The sequence below is a fragment of the Pterocles gutturalis genome, unplaced genomic scaffold (genome assembly GCF_000699245.1).
Source record: "Pterocles gutturalis isolate BGI_N339 unplaced genomic scaffold, ASM69924v1 scaffold32768, whole genome shotgun sequence".
NCBI classification, from domain to species: Eukaryota; Metazoa; Chordata; class Aves; order Pterocliformes; family Pteroclidae; genus Pterocles; species Pterocles gutturalis.
In genome coordinates this window covers 1-16,341 of record NW_010126707.1, presented here as the reverse complement: position 1 = coordinate 16,341, position 16,341 = coordinate 1, and the positions used below count along the sequence as shown (strand labels likewise).

Below are 16,341 nucleotides of genomic sequence, written 5' to 3'. Positions count from 1 at the left end.
GAAGTTACATTTCGGATCACTCAGAGTGACCTAACATAGCAGCTCCCTGAGAGATAAACAAGTCATCTTTCCTTTCTCTACCAGTGGATGTGCTGCAGATTTTTCCCAATTTCTCCCCCGCCTTTCGCTATCACACTATTCTCATTCTTATTTCTTTAGTGTCTGTCCTAATGTGAAAGTGGAAGCCAGTGATAGCCAAGAGGAGCATATGAAACAGTCATGAGGGAAAAAGGGTTGGATTTTTTTTTTTTTAGTATGTTCTCTTTTTTTCCTCTGTTGTCTCAACAACAACAACAAAACCCCAATTTAGCATGGTGGAAGTGGCTTATCTAAGTCTTGTTATATTGGTTGCTTTCTGCACCTAATGGCAAAACAGCACAGAAACCTTTTTTTTTTTTTTTTTGAACTTACAAGGTTACAAATTTGAAACTTAACCAAAATGAAGTTAAAATCTTACAATAAAAGTAGTGTTGAAAACAAGGTGACAAATCAGCTGAGCTTTATTTCTTTCCATAACTTGCTGGGGCAGGGAAATCTTTTTTGACTAATTGTTCACTTCCAACTTTTTTTATTAACTCCCTTTATGTGTGTCAGTCATAACACCACCTGCATCCAGAAGACAAATGGTATCCTTTGTACCTAAGTAGTGAAATGAGATGCATGTGAGGTCGGTGTCAGCTCCAAATAGAGGTGTTTGGAAGTTTAAAGCCAGAGTTTTGTTAAAGGCGAGCCAATATCCTCCTGAGGATTTTCATGGGACTAGGATGATTTACACCAGATGAAGATTTGGCATTTCAGATGTACACACATATACGACTGATTTCACCCTCATACTTAGGAAAATGAAAGTTTTAGGGTGAGTAACAGATCACAATGCAACAACTTGTAGTACCTTCAGACCTCCACACAGTAAAGGCAGATGATCTGCAATTAAAGTGCAGCCTGGCAATCTCCCTGCCTCTGAGCCTTGCCTCCCAGCACCTGTGAAGAAACAGGATGCCCAGATCCCTTCACGCAGCCTTGCTGTGCCTGGAGAGCCCTGCAGAATAAGGCAGTGGTAGGAAGCTGCCCCCCACAGAACAGCGCTCTGTTGTTGTGAATTAGGGGGGATGGCTTGCTCTTGTCCCGAGGGCAGAAGTTAAAAATACACGGGGGTGGCAAGGCACCTCCTTTCCACTGACTTTTCTTGGGACTCGGGGTGTGTGTGGTGTGTGTTTAACTCCCAGACATGAGTTTTCGTGCTGAGGATTTAAACGTCCTGTTGGATACATATCAGCAATAATGTTACATTCAAAGCAGCAGATAGCTAAATGACATTCCAGAAGGGAATAAATTAGCTTAAATTTGTTTCTCTCAGTCTGAGGGCATAGTGTATGTGAATTTGGTACTTGTTTAAGAGAGGGCAGTGAGAACAGAAGCCTCTTGTTTCAGCTTGTCAGAGACAGACTGCAGTGACAGGTTCTGGATACGCGCATCACTTTCTTCGAATTTACGTGGGTCATTGAGGAGAGACATCGCAGAGAGCCTGCTGTCACTGGTCCAGGCTTCCTGCTCAAACATCTAAAACCTCACCCGGGCTCTGCAGGGGAGACCTTTTCAGTTTTCTGCATCACAGCTAATCCATCCCCATTTCTTCCTCTTGTTTCTCTGGCTCCAGGGAGGCTGGGTGGGAAGTGGATCTAGCGCAAAGCAAAAATGTGAGAGTGTTTCACACTGTGGTTTGGTAAGCTACAATATGTAAGGAAAACAGGAAGATGCCAAAATGCATGTGTGTGCTATGGGATTAGTGTGTTTATTTGGACAGGAACAAGTTACAGTAGATAAGCACCACCACAGCATCCATTGCATGCAGTCAAACACACAAGTTTATTGATTCAGACCCCCTAAAGTGGAAGGACAGTTGAGAACATTATTATAGGTAAATATAATATTTTTTCCTAATGTGTGGGCTAGTTCTTGTTTGCTTTCCTACCTAGAGCACTCAGGGGCTGAATTTGTCAAAGCTTCCTATGAAAGCATAGTTCTCATGCATTTAGATGCTTGCTCATTTGAGCCACCGTATAGGCTTTTCCTTTGCAGTGCTTTGATGAACCATTTTTCTTTCCATCCTGAGAATCAGTTATTATGGTTATGGGCTTTCCTCTTTTCCTGCACTGCACCCCAACCATTGAATACTCCTTGAATTTTCTCATCTTTCCTGTCTAAGCCACCAAATGCCGTTAAGAGCAATATAGCAGATCTCTTGTTCTGGTTCTTTGACAGCCTTGTTTGCCACCTGAGGTATTTCTCAGTAACCAAATGATCTTTCTAGAAAACAGTGCTTCTCTGGCTCCTGGGTACTGCAATATTCTTAACATCACTGAGATTTATAACATGTTTGGTGAAAGGTTCTGCAAAAATGTCAAGTACTGGTTGATATTAATGAAAAACAGGCTGTTCCCTAAGCCATAAAAACTATGTTCTTGCAGGGACGAAGATGTCTTCGCCAAAAGATAGAAGTATGGAAGTACTGCTGGACGATGATGACCGAGATAGCATAGAATACAAGATCCTCATGGCCTACGCCCAGCGGCGGCTGTCTGTCAGTAGCTATGTGAAACTTCTGAAAAATGAGGCTAATACGCAGAAATCATCATCCCTAACCAGGAGAAAAGTGTTGATTGACCATCAAAGGGATAAAGACAGACCAAGCCACACTGTATTTTATCAGGGTGGCGTGGGGGAACTCCACAGCAAAAGGCAATCAAAAAGAAACCACTTGTCAGGATATGGTCTACGTTTTCACTGCAGCAGCGAAGAACAGAAGAAGCCCCTACCACGGCCACAGAACCAAGGTCTCAGAGCACATGTCTGCGTTTTCCAGGGACCACCTGAGAGCCATCTAGAAGGGAATTCTCAGCATCAGACAAGTATGTCTCAGTTGTTTCCTTCTGCTGTTTGTCTTTGAATCTCTCTCTAATTAGCTTAAATGGCTAGTGGCCTGTGGAAAGGGAGGAGAAGGAAGGTGGTTCCTTCACTTTTTCAAAAGGTTCACTTTTTGGCCCTTTCTTATGCCGGCTCTGTTGATTTCCGGTTAGGAAGGCAGATTGCCAGATCATCCATAGTGCTTGCACACACAAGATTTATGTTTGTGACTGGCTTTTCTGTCTTCCATTGTATGGTGGTAAGTATTGTATAACTGTACAGATCGTTTTTCTGAGCATTGGCTTTTTCTTCTTCATACTGGGTTAGAAAAAAAAACGTAAAGCACTGGTCAGACTGAAGACCTCCACACTAAAATCAAGGAAGAAAAGTTCTTTGAAGGCCCATTCAAGGAGCTTTATCATGTGATGTGCGTTCCAGAACAGACCAAAGTGCCAGAGTTTGCTTGAAACTCTGGTGCCAAGCAGTTGGCAGTGACCAGCCTCAAGCACAGAGCAGCCCGTACACATCTCTGGGCCACCTCTTATAACCCCACTGTGTATCTTAAAGGGCAACAGTCTTCCAGAGTTATCCAACTCTCCTTTACACATTGGTATTACATTAAGTCTGAACTTGCCCTCCTATGTGTTGGAAGAAGAACTGGTAGGTGGCTGTAACTGACCTGACATCCAGGGATCCCATCCACATAAATAGCTTGTACCCCAGCCCCCAAAGCCAGCCCTGCGTCAGGCGCTGCACTGCAGGCAATGAGATTTTTACCTTTTATACTCTGGAAAATAACTAATTCCTTAACTTCTCATACAAGACTGAAAGAGGAGGATGAGGTATCTGCATTAAGTTGCCACATACAGTGTTGCCATATTGTTTTCATACACATAGGTAAAGGGATGTTTGTTTAATTTGTCCTAGCTTGGATACCGTTGGTATTGCAGCAGTTGCTCTCCTGTTTTGCTGCACTTAAAGATATTTCTAAAAATTATCCGTCACTGACTTCTCCGGCCTAATGCCCCATCCCTGATCAGTTTAACTGTCCTGGGCCAGCTCCTACCCACCAAGCCCATAATTCTCCCTCCTGCCAAATCCAGCTGCATCTCTCAAGAACGGACCCCTGCCTCAGCCCAGTGCCTTTTGCTAGGGGGAAATAACTATAGCTTTCCATTGTTTGGTTGCCAGGGACATATATCTGCATCCAGATAGCCATTTTTATATCAATTTTATTTTCACATTGCCAAGGAAAGTGCTCAATAGTTTAGGTGCAATAACTTGATGGCCCTGCCAATACATTACCATGTTCCCTGAACAACATGTGGCAGCATGGCCTTGAGGTAAAACCTTCCTGTGCTGGGTGTTAACCTCCCTGGAGATCCTGCTTGGCTTCCAATACGGGCTTTACCTGCCCTTCTGCAGATTGCTGGACCAATTCCTAAGACATTATGATTATTATTTGTCACTTACACTGCTCACAGCTGCACTGCATGCTTGCCCAGGCCATTCTGGAGCACATGGGGGTGCTGTTGGGGATTATCCATCTAAATCAAAGTCCTGTCCAGTTGCCTAATCTTAGGTTTCCAAAGTCATGAACAGCCTGATCCCCTTCCTAGAAGTTTAGCAGGCCCCTGACAAGCTCTGCAGGCAGACAAGGGGATGGAAGTGTCTTGGGGTTGATTCACCAGCCTTGAAATGCAGTTTTTATTGGCTGCATTAACGCCTGCTGCCACCACAGTAAACTTTGCTTGTGAATTTTACACCAGTTGTGGGTCAGGCCACTGCTGAGCTTATCTCAATGTCTGCTCCTCACACAAGAGCTGCCACTTAGCAGCGCTGGCGGGGAGATGGAGTTTTGCATCCCAAGCTCTGTGAGGCAAATTTTAAGGAAGAACACCTTTCAGATGTAACAAACCTTGCAACAGCTCCTCCAGTTCTCTTTGTTACAACAGGATCCCTGTCAGAGTCACTGAGGGATGCCTTCAGGCAGTGAGGGTCCTGAACAGGGGCATCACACAAGGTGGATAAAGTCAGTCTGTTCTTCCAATACACGTATTTGTTTAATGTAACAGTGTCAAGGACACAAGAAGCTTTTGTGCTAGAGGAGCCTGTGAAGTCAAGTCTGCTTCTCCTTTCCTCAGGATTAGCCTGTGGGAACAAGGAAAGAGCATTCAAACACAACATCATTTCTGAATCTGGACCTGTAGATGGACTTGTCATGGGCAATACCACTCTCACACTAGGGTCTAAGGTTCAAAGTCCTATAGAGCAGTACTCTCACGTTTCTTAAAACATGGTGTGCTTCTGGCTTGCAAGGATGTATGCTAGTGAGTAACACTCATGCTTGCTTCTGTATGGCCTCTAGTATCTGAGCAGCAGATAACTGTTGAGGGTTTGTACCATGTTACTTGTCTCTCTAAACTATTACCAGCTGATCTCAAGCAATAGCAAAGTCCTAGCATGCGGAAATGTATCCCTTGGTATCTTCTGGGCACTTCCACCTCAGGGAGCATGTAAACAAGTAAATCACTATATTATTTCATGGAAAGATTAATTGCCTTCTCTATTTCCCACCTCCTTCCCAATCAGGTGAAAGAGCAGATGTCAACCATATTGCAGACAAACTTGCCAAGCTTGTGACTTCCAGATCCCAAGAATCTCCTTCAGATGTGTCATTCAAGACAACATATGATACCCCATGTCGGGAACAAGACGATAGTGTTCCTACTGGTGGAAGTGAGGGCGAGGAACACGGTAAGGGTGAAGGATTTCATGCTCACAGGCAGTACGGCGGGTTGGGATTGCACACAGGCATTTTCACTAGACATGGTGAAGCACTTGGGACTTCTGTGGTAAGACGCTGTGAAGAAGGAAGTTTGTTCTGTTGGTTTTCGCTCTGTTGCCCACATTCCAAGGGACTGCCCTTGCAGTCCTCTAACAAGTCCTGCCTGCTACTGCAATTAAAGGGGGCATCCTTAAAAATCCATGGAGGTGTGACATAAGAAAAGGAGGATGAAGGTAAAGGGATGTCAGGTGACAGAGCAGCGGTAGGAGTGGCAGGGCTGGGGACAGAGTCATACACCGGGGTTCTAAGGCCAAAGACCAGTCCTTGAGGCAATAATGTCTTGGACTATCTCTCTTCAGTGAGAGGACAACACTGCTCAACAACCTCTGTTATAATTCTGAACCCCTTGTCTTCCATGATGTCTGCAGAAATTCAGTTTTAATGCAAGGTTTCTAGGAATTCCTGGTTACAAGAAGGATCCTGCCATACTTGCATTTTCTGTAATCCAGCAAAGCTGGAGTTTGGCCTAATGAATTGCAGAAGGTATAACTGGTAATGATGAGGGGATATTTTTCCTAATATTAAGTCCGTTTTCATTGGCTTCTGCTAGCTGCTCTTTTGTTCTGGCTTGTTATCAGAGATGAGGTCAAAGCCCAAAGGGCTGGCAGCGGGATGTTAAAGCCCCTGCTCTTTCCCAGATTCTTAACTGGAGTAAAACATTGGGCAGGTGGAGAAATAGCATTGCTTACTCCACACAGACTAGAACAGTGAGCTTTTGCGTAAAGCCTGAATACACAACTCATTGTAAATTTGCCACAGAATAGCAGCTGTTTCCATGATTGACACAAAGGCTTTTGCCATAGTTTGCTATCTAGATCCTACTAGAAGGCTGCAATATTTATGTTTCTCTTTTCTTTAACAGATGAAGAAAAGATAATACAAACAATAGTTTCACTGTTAAGAGAATCAGGGGACCGACTAGAAGAAAAGGTAACTCCTTCTGTTTTCAGGAGCTCCACAGGCTAGAGCGTGAGAGAGGGACTACACTTCTCTTGGGAGTGAGTGTTTTGTAACCCAGAGCACTCTGTCTCTATCCTGAACTTCTTATTTACACATTTAGAGCTTTCTGAAACTTCCACCATTCATCCTGAAATCTTTCTCAAGAACAGAGGACTAGCAGAGATCTCCGTTGGGGTGTGGGAGGAAGGCAACAAAAATGTTGTACAAGTCAAAGACAAGCCACTTTCCTCATTCCTGTTGAGTTTCATGGCATGTTGAGCACTTGACTGAGTCTGAGAAACTCTTGTGTTTGCAGTAAATTTGGCATACAAGTTGTTCCCAGTAGAGGGAGGGAAACTCAACAGCTTTGAGATTTTGAAATAAATCTTCTGAGTGCATTTTGAAAGCCCTGCCCAAAAGCTATAGAAGAACCCTCACATGAGCCCTTTAGTTGGAGTGGATGTTTTCTCTATTAAAAATATAGGTACTTGTTCCCTTTACACCCTTGTTTAGTTGTCCCTTCTGCTCTATAAAGGTATATTCCTGCATGGCGGACATGCTCAGTTCCTGCAGCAGAGAGGCACCCAGATACACTAAGAAGCATCACAAAGACCATGACTGGGCAAATGGAGCTTAGCATGGCAGCTATTGCCAGTACTTCTCATAACCTTGCCTTTACTGTTATCCTCCCCTTGCTCTTGTATTCCCATGCCTCCTTACCTGCAGGTCTCACTATCAGCATCACACTTGTTTTGCTTTCTCTCTCTCTCCTGCTCTCGTTCAAATGCAAAAAAAAAAAAAAAGAAAAAAGAAGATTTTTTTCAAGGAAAAAACACAGAACCACCTCCAGAGTCTGAAGGAACAGCTTTGCAGTGAGGTGTGGGGTATGTGTGTCATCTTTTGCATTCACCAATTCACCACCACGGCTAGACTATATTGCATGTACCACCTAGAGGTGCACTCCTTTCCCAACCACATGGGGAAAGCATTTCCAACAAAAGTGTCTCAGTTTAACCAATCCTTATTCTTATTTTCAGATGAAAAAGGACACGGTTTTCTCTGCACTTTTTGAAGACATGCTGACCTACACCTTCTTTGAGAGGATCACTGATTCGTTCCTGGAGAATGTCTCAGCAGATTCAACAAATGAGCTATCAGGCCACCAAGTACAATGCACAAAAGTTGCCTTTACAATGGAAGTTGCCACCAGACTTAACGCTGTGGACAACCATCCTATGAACCTGGTCTTGGGCTTTGGATTAAAGTACCTCAGAGAACACTTCAAGCCATGGATTCAGGACCAGGGTGGCTGGGTATGCGTTTCCCCTCCCTTGACTTACGCATTGCCTAAACTGAAGCAGCAAGCTTTCACAGCACTAACGGGGGCCAGATGCAAACCAAACCAAACTGCGTATGCTTTAGCACAGCATGTACTTCAGCTGTGGAATTACTTGCTACAAACATCTTCTATGCTGCAAGTTTCTTATTTATGTAGGTCCAAAACTCAATAGGAGACATTCATGGAGGGTTGTTAAGTATAAAACACACACAGTCTCTCCACCACAAATAGCTGAAGGCTAGAAGAAACACCAGGAAACTTCACGCTTGCCCTAATCCTATACTTCTCCGTAGAAGTCTGCTCTCAGCAGGTTCTGGGGACAGCACAGTAGTTCAGCAGTTCATACAATCTGCCCTTATGGTGTGGTATGCTTCCACTTCCCCTGTACAGAAAGACATCGATTTATCTTCAAAGTCAGTTGCACAAAGTGCTCTCTGCCAGCAGTGGTGCTGAGCTGCTGCCCTTTGTCGCTCATTTACCTGGGTTTGCTGGGATGCACTTGCAATGGAGACCCTAGTCCTTTTGTACTTCATGAAATGAATGGAGACACTCAGCAGCTGCACAGCCTGTGTCCATTGGAACAGATAGCATGTGAAGTCAGGAAATCCTATTGGCAAACCTACTGACACAGCTGAAATTAGGATGAGGGTCCACATTGCTTTTATAATTGTAAGTTTTCTTTCTGTGTTACAGGAGAAGGCTTTGACTTCACTCGATCAGGAAGAAGTAGAGTAATCATGACTGAATTCATTCTTCAGGGTGCATGAGCCTTCAATTAAGAAACACGCAGGATCTTACCACAATCCAATGCCAGAATGATTAGTGGCTATGTATTTTTTTTTTCCATGGAAAGTTGGAGTGTTGCACAGCTAACTCCAATGGGTAGAACTGCACTTTGTTAAAGTTGGTATTGATGGAGAAAGGTTCTTCAGTGGATATGAAGGCGCTTCCAACTCCCCTGGAGCATTGGGACACAGAGAGTGATTTCAGGTACCTTTATGAGTAGAGATGCTTGCCACTACTCTTGTGGATGCATGTGAAAGTGCAAACAGAAGGAAAATATCAAAGTACGCAATCAAGAACCAATGGACTGTGATCAAGCATCAACCAAGTGAGACAAGTGCTGCCAGCTTTGTCTGGTTCATAGTGGTACCATCTGTTACCAATTCCACAGTCACTTGTTAGAAGATACACCTACGCACTGATAGCCGTTTCCTCTCCCTCTATCTCTGATTAGATTTTCCAAAGTACTGATGCCATTTTATATTTCTGAAAGGGACTAAGTAAGGTTAATGAGGGCTTTTTACTCCAGTGCCTTCCCCATACTCCCAAGAAAACAGACTTCATCTACCTACAGATGCTTTTAATTTGAACTCTTTTGTTTGAAAGACCTTCAAAGCATAGTGCAATAGATGTTGACTTTTACAGCATTATTTTGTCTGTTAATGTGGAAGACAGATACAAACACTGTGTGAGCTTTGTAGTCCAAGAAATTTAAAATTTATCCTACTGTGTCAGTTTTCCTCCTTATTTAAAAGGAGCTCGATGACATGTGTAATCTCAGGGATTTCTCCGCAAATGGAACTGGCCCTTCAGCCACTGAAAAGAAGTGATCAGATTAGAGTTCTTGAACTTGTGTGTGTGGCCGTGGAAGGAACAACACTGCCTCATTTAGGGTAGTGAATACGGCAGTGGAACTATGCATGATTTTGAGGCTTGGTTTGCAGCCCATTTAGTTAGATGATTTCTGTCCCCCACAAATCCCCAGTGGAGAAAGAGGGAACTTGGGACACCTGCTGAAGCTGCAAAACCATGGCTTCGCTCCTGCGACTTTCCAGTACAAACAGGTAATGTTTCCTGAACAGGATGTCTGCCTCTCAGTAAGATGTTGTTCCATTACAGGTACTCATTCTGTGTGTACAAGTATGCTAACTGAAAAGATTGCATGAAGAAGTTATTAACAACTCATGAATTCGAATTCAAGTGATAAAAAGCATTTTAACCAGATATGTAAAAAATGCAATGCTATCAAAGATCAAGTATTTTTCTAATAAACCTTAAACTTCCAACTCATGTGTAGCAAACTCCGCCTCTGTTTGGACACCTATGTGTGAAACAAAAGATGGAGAAGTTAGAAGCAAGTTAGCTTTGTTTCCCTTCTTCGAAGGAGTTGGGAAATACTTTATGTATCTCTAGATCATAAACCTAAGATTCCCTTAGTTTTTAAGAACATCCACTCTTTCTGATCACTTCAGACGTCCCCAAAGGGAGAATGCTTTGTGAGGAAGAGCTAAGCACTTACCCAAAAGTTCAAAATGTTGTTCATCTCCTTCCATCTCTTTCTCCGACATCTTTTTCCTCCCACACATTGGAGGCTGCTGCCTTATGATAAATCTGATTGGTTTCTAAAGCACGCTTCTTAACTAGATCTTGGCTCTGAAGAACAAGATCTGATTACATTTTAATTACACCAAGACGAGACTCAGTCTGCTAGTGTACACCAGTTTGCCATTAGTCGGGCTCTAGCTTATGGAAGTCACTTCTTAAATTTTTTCTGCTTGAACAACAGTCTGCAATTTAGTGAATTGCAAAGTCTGGGTTTGGGAGTGTGGCTTTCCGGCTGAAGGTTTAGCAGCCCTAAACCCACACTTGTCCCTCATCTCCAGTTTTGTATCTCAGGGCCAGTTTCATGCCAAGAGCAGAGACAACAGCAAAATAGACCATCTTGAATGGGAATGCAAAAACCAGCCATATAAGAAAAGATATTCAGATGTTTTTTATTTTTCTCTGGGTTGTTAAGAGGGATTTTCTTTCAGTAGCAGTAGGGGCCAGCATAGGAAAACAGCCAAGTGAGCTGTTTCTTATTTAGCCATTCTTACATTTGTCATTCACATCAGCTAGATTTTAAGAGCAATCTACTCCTTTTATGGCAGGGATCTGTAGTAACCTCCTTGCTGGAATGATGGCTTTGGTTTATTCTAAAGCAGTCAGTAAGGCTGAGCACTGAGCTGTTGCCACTGCTGCTGCCTGGCATGAATTAACAAAGCTCTACTACTGGCTCAACCAGTCTTCACCTTGCTGTCTTGTTTTAATCTGTGACGACTAAACGAGCAGCAGACGAACGCTTGCGTTTTGGGTGTGTATGGAAGTGGAAGGGATGCTGTGAGGGAGGGTGACTAGCCATGCCTTCATTTTATGTTAATCTCTCACAAGGCACCTTTGTCTGTGTTTAGCTGTAGAACCCTCCAGTGCCCATTTGGGGTGTTACTGAAAAAGACAGAGACGTTTACTGTTAAAACAAGAAGCATTGTTGGTATTTTTCTTATTGTGTCTCTACCCAGGTCAGCATCATGCTATTTGTTAAAGCAGCAAGTTTAATTTTAAAATGAGCTGATTTCACTGTGGTTACAACAACAGAGTTTAGCCCTGGGCAGGTGATGCTGGGATTTATTTTTAAAGGACCCTAGAAGTGTCCTGCAGCTGTGTTAAAGGGAGTCAGTCCACAGGGGCAGCCCGTGTTAGCACCCAGGAGCTGCCGTCCAAGCTGAACGCCACCCTCCAAGAGCTGGGGCTCCACCAGTGAGTGGGACCTGCCCCAGCTGCCGTTCCTTGGAGCAGCTGAAGTGTTGATAAGAAGATTCCCCTGTCCATGTGCACACATGTTGCAGAAAGGTGCCCTGCCCTGCCTCACGGCCGCAGTCCCCCTTGCTCCAGCAAGTGAGCAGGAGGCAGAAATAGTAGAAAACAGCCCAGAGCCTCCACCCAAAACCAAACATTTGTTAAAGTAGTTTGCATCGTCTGGGTGTCCAGTATTATCCCTGCAGTTCAACTGCTAGGTTTCCCATAGCAGACTCAGAGGCATTGAATCTTATTAAAAAAAAAAAAAATTCAAATGGTACAGCCGGTAAATGAGCTTGAGCTGGATGCCTCCAGAGAGGGACCCCGAACAAAGAAATCTCTGTGCAATTATACCCTTACAGACTATGCACCCACCCCTCCCACACTCTGTTTCACTCACCTTTCCGTTCAATGGTGACTTCTGGTCCGAGGTCTCCTAACACCTCACTGGATCATTTCTCTGTCTCCAGGCAGGCCATTAACTGTTCTTATCTTGTCGAGTTGCAGCTTCTGCTGATGGTTGTAGCCTCCTTATCTTCTAGTCTGTGTTTCTTGTGCAGAGCATGGGAAACTGAAAAGGTCCTAGACTTGGGATAAGCTCAACTTAGCAACAACCAAAACATCAGTGTGTTATCAACAGTATTCTCCCACTAAAAAGCCACAACACAGCACTGTACGAGCTATCAAGGAGAAAATTAGCCCATCCCAGACAAAAACATTTCTAGGTGAAAGTTCACAGCTTGCAGCCTAAGGATTCAGCACACCCAGCTACCCCTGCTAAGGAAGTAATGCAAAACCAAACATACCAAATCACACAGCATTATGCTATGACCCCTGCATCCTAGTGCTAAATGATTAATTCACTCTATTTAAAACTTACTTATTTAAGCTAATTGACTAGTATCTCTTAACACATTTTACTTGTACCATTACATACCTTCGCTCATTTTCAGAGGGCTGGATTTTTTCCAGCTTTCAGGAAATGCTAGTAAATCTGGTATTTCTCCAGAATAGGCTGATGAGGCACACAGGGTCTTGTCACTGCATCTCATGGTCTCCCTCTTTTTAAGCTGCTTCTCCTTTCTTTCCTTCCCGCAGGTGAGTAGCGTGCTACTACAACCGATACACACATTTGAGTAATTGGAAAAGCAGCAGGTGGACAGAAAGTGAATTGCAGCAAAGCACCGAAGGGAATAGCTCAATAGACACCATTGTCTGAAAAGTGGATTTACTGCCTATGACTTGTCTGCTGTAAAGGCTCATGATCTGGAACAAGTTCAGGGTTAAAAGTTCACAGCCAGGGTGTTGCAGTGTGAGTGAAGGGTGAGAACCAAGCAGAAAACATTAAAGTTGATTACCTTGCTTGTTTTATCTGCAGCTGTGATGCTCTTGCCAGGGATGGTGTAAACCTCAGAAACTAAGACAGAAATTCTAGCTCTGCTGCATGATACCTAGCACAGCAGGTTGTGGGGTGGGGTTAAAAGATGTTCTGAGATTGGAGCTACTGCAATCCATCCTAGTCAACCCACAGAGAAGGTTTCTCCTCTGTCCCATGACTTGCTCGACTGCATGTCTGCTGCAGTCAAAGCTTTTTGTAGTGCAGATGCAGGGATGATGCATTTTCCTGCCTGGGGTAGCAGAAATGATGGGTTGCAAAAAGATTTGTCAATGAAGTCTGCATCTGTGCTGACTGATACGATTTCTATGCTGACTTTCACTATAGTCTTCCTCTTGTCTTTCTACCCCAGGGGCACTTTCGGCAGATCCATGCCAAACATGGTTCTTATCTCTTCTCTACGGGGGAGCTCAGAAGCTTCCCACCCAAAGCTAGCATGCCAAAAGGGAAACCGAGGTCATCACTGGATGCTGGAAGGAGATGGGACTTAGGTTTTTAAGAGTTAAACACCCAAAGTGGAACTTTCTGTCTGCCACTGCAGTGGTTCAGCTTTAAATATTCATTACACACAGCACTGCAATGGAAAATTTGGGTTATGCTTATCTTATCTTCCCTGGAGATCTGAACCTGGATTTTCTTGCATGCTAGCTAGCTGTTCTAGCCCGTCGATGTGGATAATACTACCACTTGTATAATACCACCAGTATTATCCTCTCTGCTCCCCCAACCTGAAATGATATATCCAGAACAGCATCTGCTAGGTTGGTCCCGTTTGCTAAACAGGCAAGAGGATGGTCAGTACCAAGAAGCCCATCACAGCTCAGCCTGAGGGCTCTGCTCTAGTCTGGAGGCAGAAATGCAGGCAAGTATGGGACTATTTTTGTTAAGTAAGGCCTGAAGGAAGTCTCTGGTGATGCCAGCGGTGCCTAAATATTCAGTGTAGGTGCCTGTAGAGAAATTAAAATATTTTGGTGGGTCTCGGCTCTAGGACCAGCCAGAAGCAGGGGTATGAACCGTATTTGGATACAGGAAAACTACACACACGCTCTGTATTTAAAGTAGCCATGTGTGCCTGGCTTCAGCTGGCTTGTTGGGGTTGTTTTTTTTTTCTTTCATCAAACTTGTGTGTCTTTGTGTCTTGGGAAAGGTGCCTTACTGTGAGCATCTGAGTTTCAAAGATTTTCTGTGGGGCAGAGGATAGAGAATTGCTTCAAGCACTATTGTCACGTTAAGGATCAGAGAAAAGGTGAGGGTGACCTTGTGCCTGACCTTCTCTAGCAAAGCTGTGGAAGGCTGCTAATAGCAGCCAAGTCTTGTGCTTTGCCTTGCCAACCCTAACATCAAAAAGCCTGAGTGAGCACCTCAACCTCCCCCCAAAAAAACCCTGAAAGATTAACCCCCTCAGGTGGTATTCTGGGGTTTTCAAAATTGGTGTGGAGGCTGGGTGTCATATTTGCCTTCTGAATTTTATCCTTTCAGGTAAATGCAGATCAGTTGGTTACTTTCTCTCCAGAAGTGGAGCAGTGAAGGCTTTTACCAGAAAGCTGAGCTCTCTGATCCCACCCTCTTCAGGAGCTGGAGACTAAGCAAAATGCTTCTCTGTGGAAACAATTACAGCAAAAACATACTGCACAAACAGGCTGTATGGACAGATCACTTCCGTGTGGCTTTTCCCAAGCCAGTGCTCACACAAGGAAAGCTCAGCTCTTTCCGCAGCAGTGGGGAGCATTCACCTCCACCCCTACATAGCCTGTCGCACTTCTTTTATCCATTGTGCAGAGAGCACACCTTCAGCCACTTGCTGCCTCCTGGTTTGCATCCATCCATATAAAGGCATCCATCTGTACTTCAGGCTCAGGTACTCGGGCAGGGGGGACAAAATTTGTTCCACTTTCAGTGTGACCAGTCCAGAGTAGCTATTGCTGCACCCTCCCAGCTCACAAAGAAACCTGTGAAGGTTGCAAATGAAGAGAGGTCCTGTGCAAGTTCAAGTGATGGGGACATAAGGACCCACAGAGAAGTCCTAGATTTAGCCATAAGAGGACCCAAGTTAAAAAAACCGAAACCTTAAAAGTTTAAACACCAGACTCCAAGCCTGAAACCCAGGCTGGATATCTAATAGACCTCAGAATATCTATTAGAGCCTGGGTCCTCCCAGAAAATGGATTTCTGCCCATCTGGAGGGCAGAGTGCACAAGCCAGGGCCCATGGAAACGTTGCATGGAAACATACATGGGCCCATGGAAACATTTGCCTGACCCAAATCTGCTTGTTTTCAGGGGTTGTGCCCAGTGGTACCACCCCATGCAGCCACTCGCTCTTCCCTCGCTGTGTCCCTGCAGGTGAAGAGCAGGCGGGGCGGCAGGTCAGCCCTACCGAAGAAAGGAGAAACCTCCCAACGATTAAGTGAAACTCACCCTTAAAACAATCACAAACAAACAAGCAATGGTGGTGAGCCAGGAACTTGCATGTGCTCTGCTGAGCCTTAGCGTGAAGCGATGTGTAAAAGTATTAGCAAGGAATGGGGCAGAGTTCAGCGCTGAGGTCAGCCCTCTGCTTTTAATTAAGGCAAATAGGAGTCAGGAAAGACAATATCCCATTATTGAGTGGGTAGTGCTTGTCATGTTAGATGCAGCATCTGCATTCAATTAAAGGAGGCAAATTAGCCTTCAGTGCCAGAAGAAAAACCCAAATGAGCCAGTTTGATGGACCAAAATTAAATGTGAGACAGGAAGAATTTATCATCCCCACAAAAACATTTGGAATACACACTGGAAAGAAACTTCAAGAAATCCATGGAAATACTTTGAAGGAGAGTGACTCACAAACACTTTGAAGGCTAAGTTTTCTTTTATTTTCAGCTTTTGAAAAGGTTTTAAGATTCATAAACTCTATTTTGCTCTAAGGGCAGGGTGGGGGGGAAGGCTGGAATAACTTTCTCCTCCCCCCTCCCTCAAATGCTACTGACCAAAATCCTTATCCTCTTTGCTTACCACTGGCCCCTTGAAAGGTGGTGCTCAGCATCCCATGCTGGGCACTGTTTTGTAACACCAGCAGTGGGAAAAGCAAGCAGGCAGTTATGGGTTGAGACATCCATCTCCTCTCCTGCTTGGACAGACCACAGGACAAAGCAGAGGGAGATACGCAGATATATCCATGTGGATGGTACACCAGGGTCTCTCACATGGGGAAGAGCAGGGAAACCTGCAAAACACTGATTACCAGCATTAAATGGCCTGCTTGCCCCACCACTACTAATGTTTTTCAAAAGAAAGGGTTGGAAAGTATCAATTATTT

The 16,341-nt window shown here is 44.3% G+C and overlaps 1 protein-coding gene across 1 annotated transcript; it reads left to right on the top strand.

Annotated features, from left to right (window-relative positions):
- The first annotated feature begins 2,476 nt into the window (after positions 1–2,476).
- On the top strand, positions 2,477–8,765 carry LOC104459335 (apoptosis facilitator Bcl-2-like protein 14). The gene is made up of 5 exons (XM_010079070.1): positions 2,477–2,698; positions 5,457–5,661; positions 6,615–6,682; positions 7,729–8,004; positions 8,724–8,765. Exons 1-5 carry the CDS (start codon positions 2,477–2,479, stop codon positions 8,763–8,765), a joined length of 813 nt encoding a protein of 270 aa, XP_010077372.1.
- Positions 8,766–16,341: the final 7,576 nt, after the last annotated feature.

Coding starts and splice junctions, on each gene's coding strand:
- LOC104459335 (XM_010079070.1), top strand. CDS start 2,477: ATGTCTTCGCCAAAAGATAGAAGTATGGAAGTACTGCTGGACGATGAT. Junction 2,699..5,456: donor AAGACAGACCAAGCCACACT/GTATTTTATCAG, acceptor TTTCATGGAAAG/ATTAATTGCCTTCTCTATTT. Junction 6,683..7,728: donor GGGACCGACTAGAAGAAAAG/GTAACTCCTTCT, acceptor TCTTATTTTCAG/ATGAAAAAGGACACGGTTTT.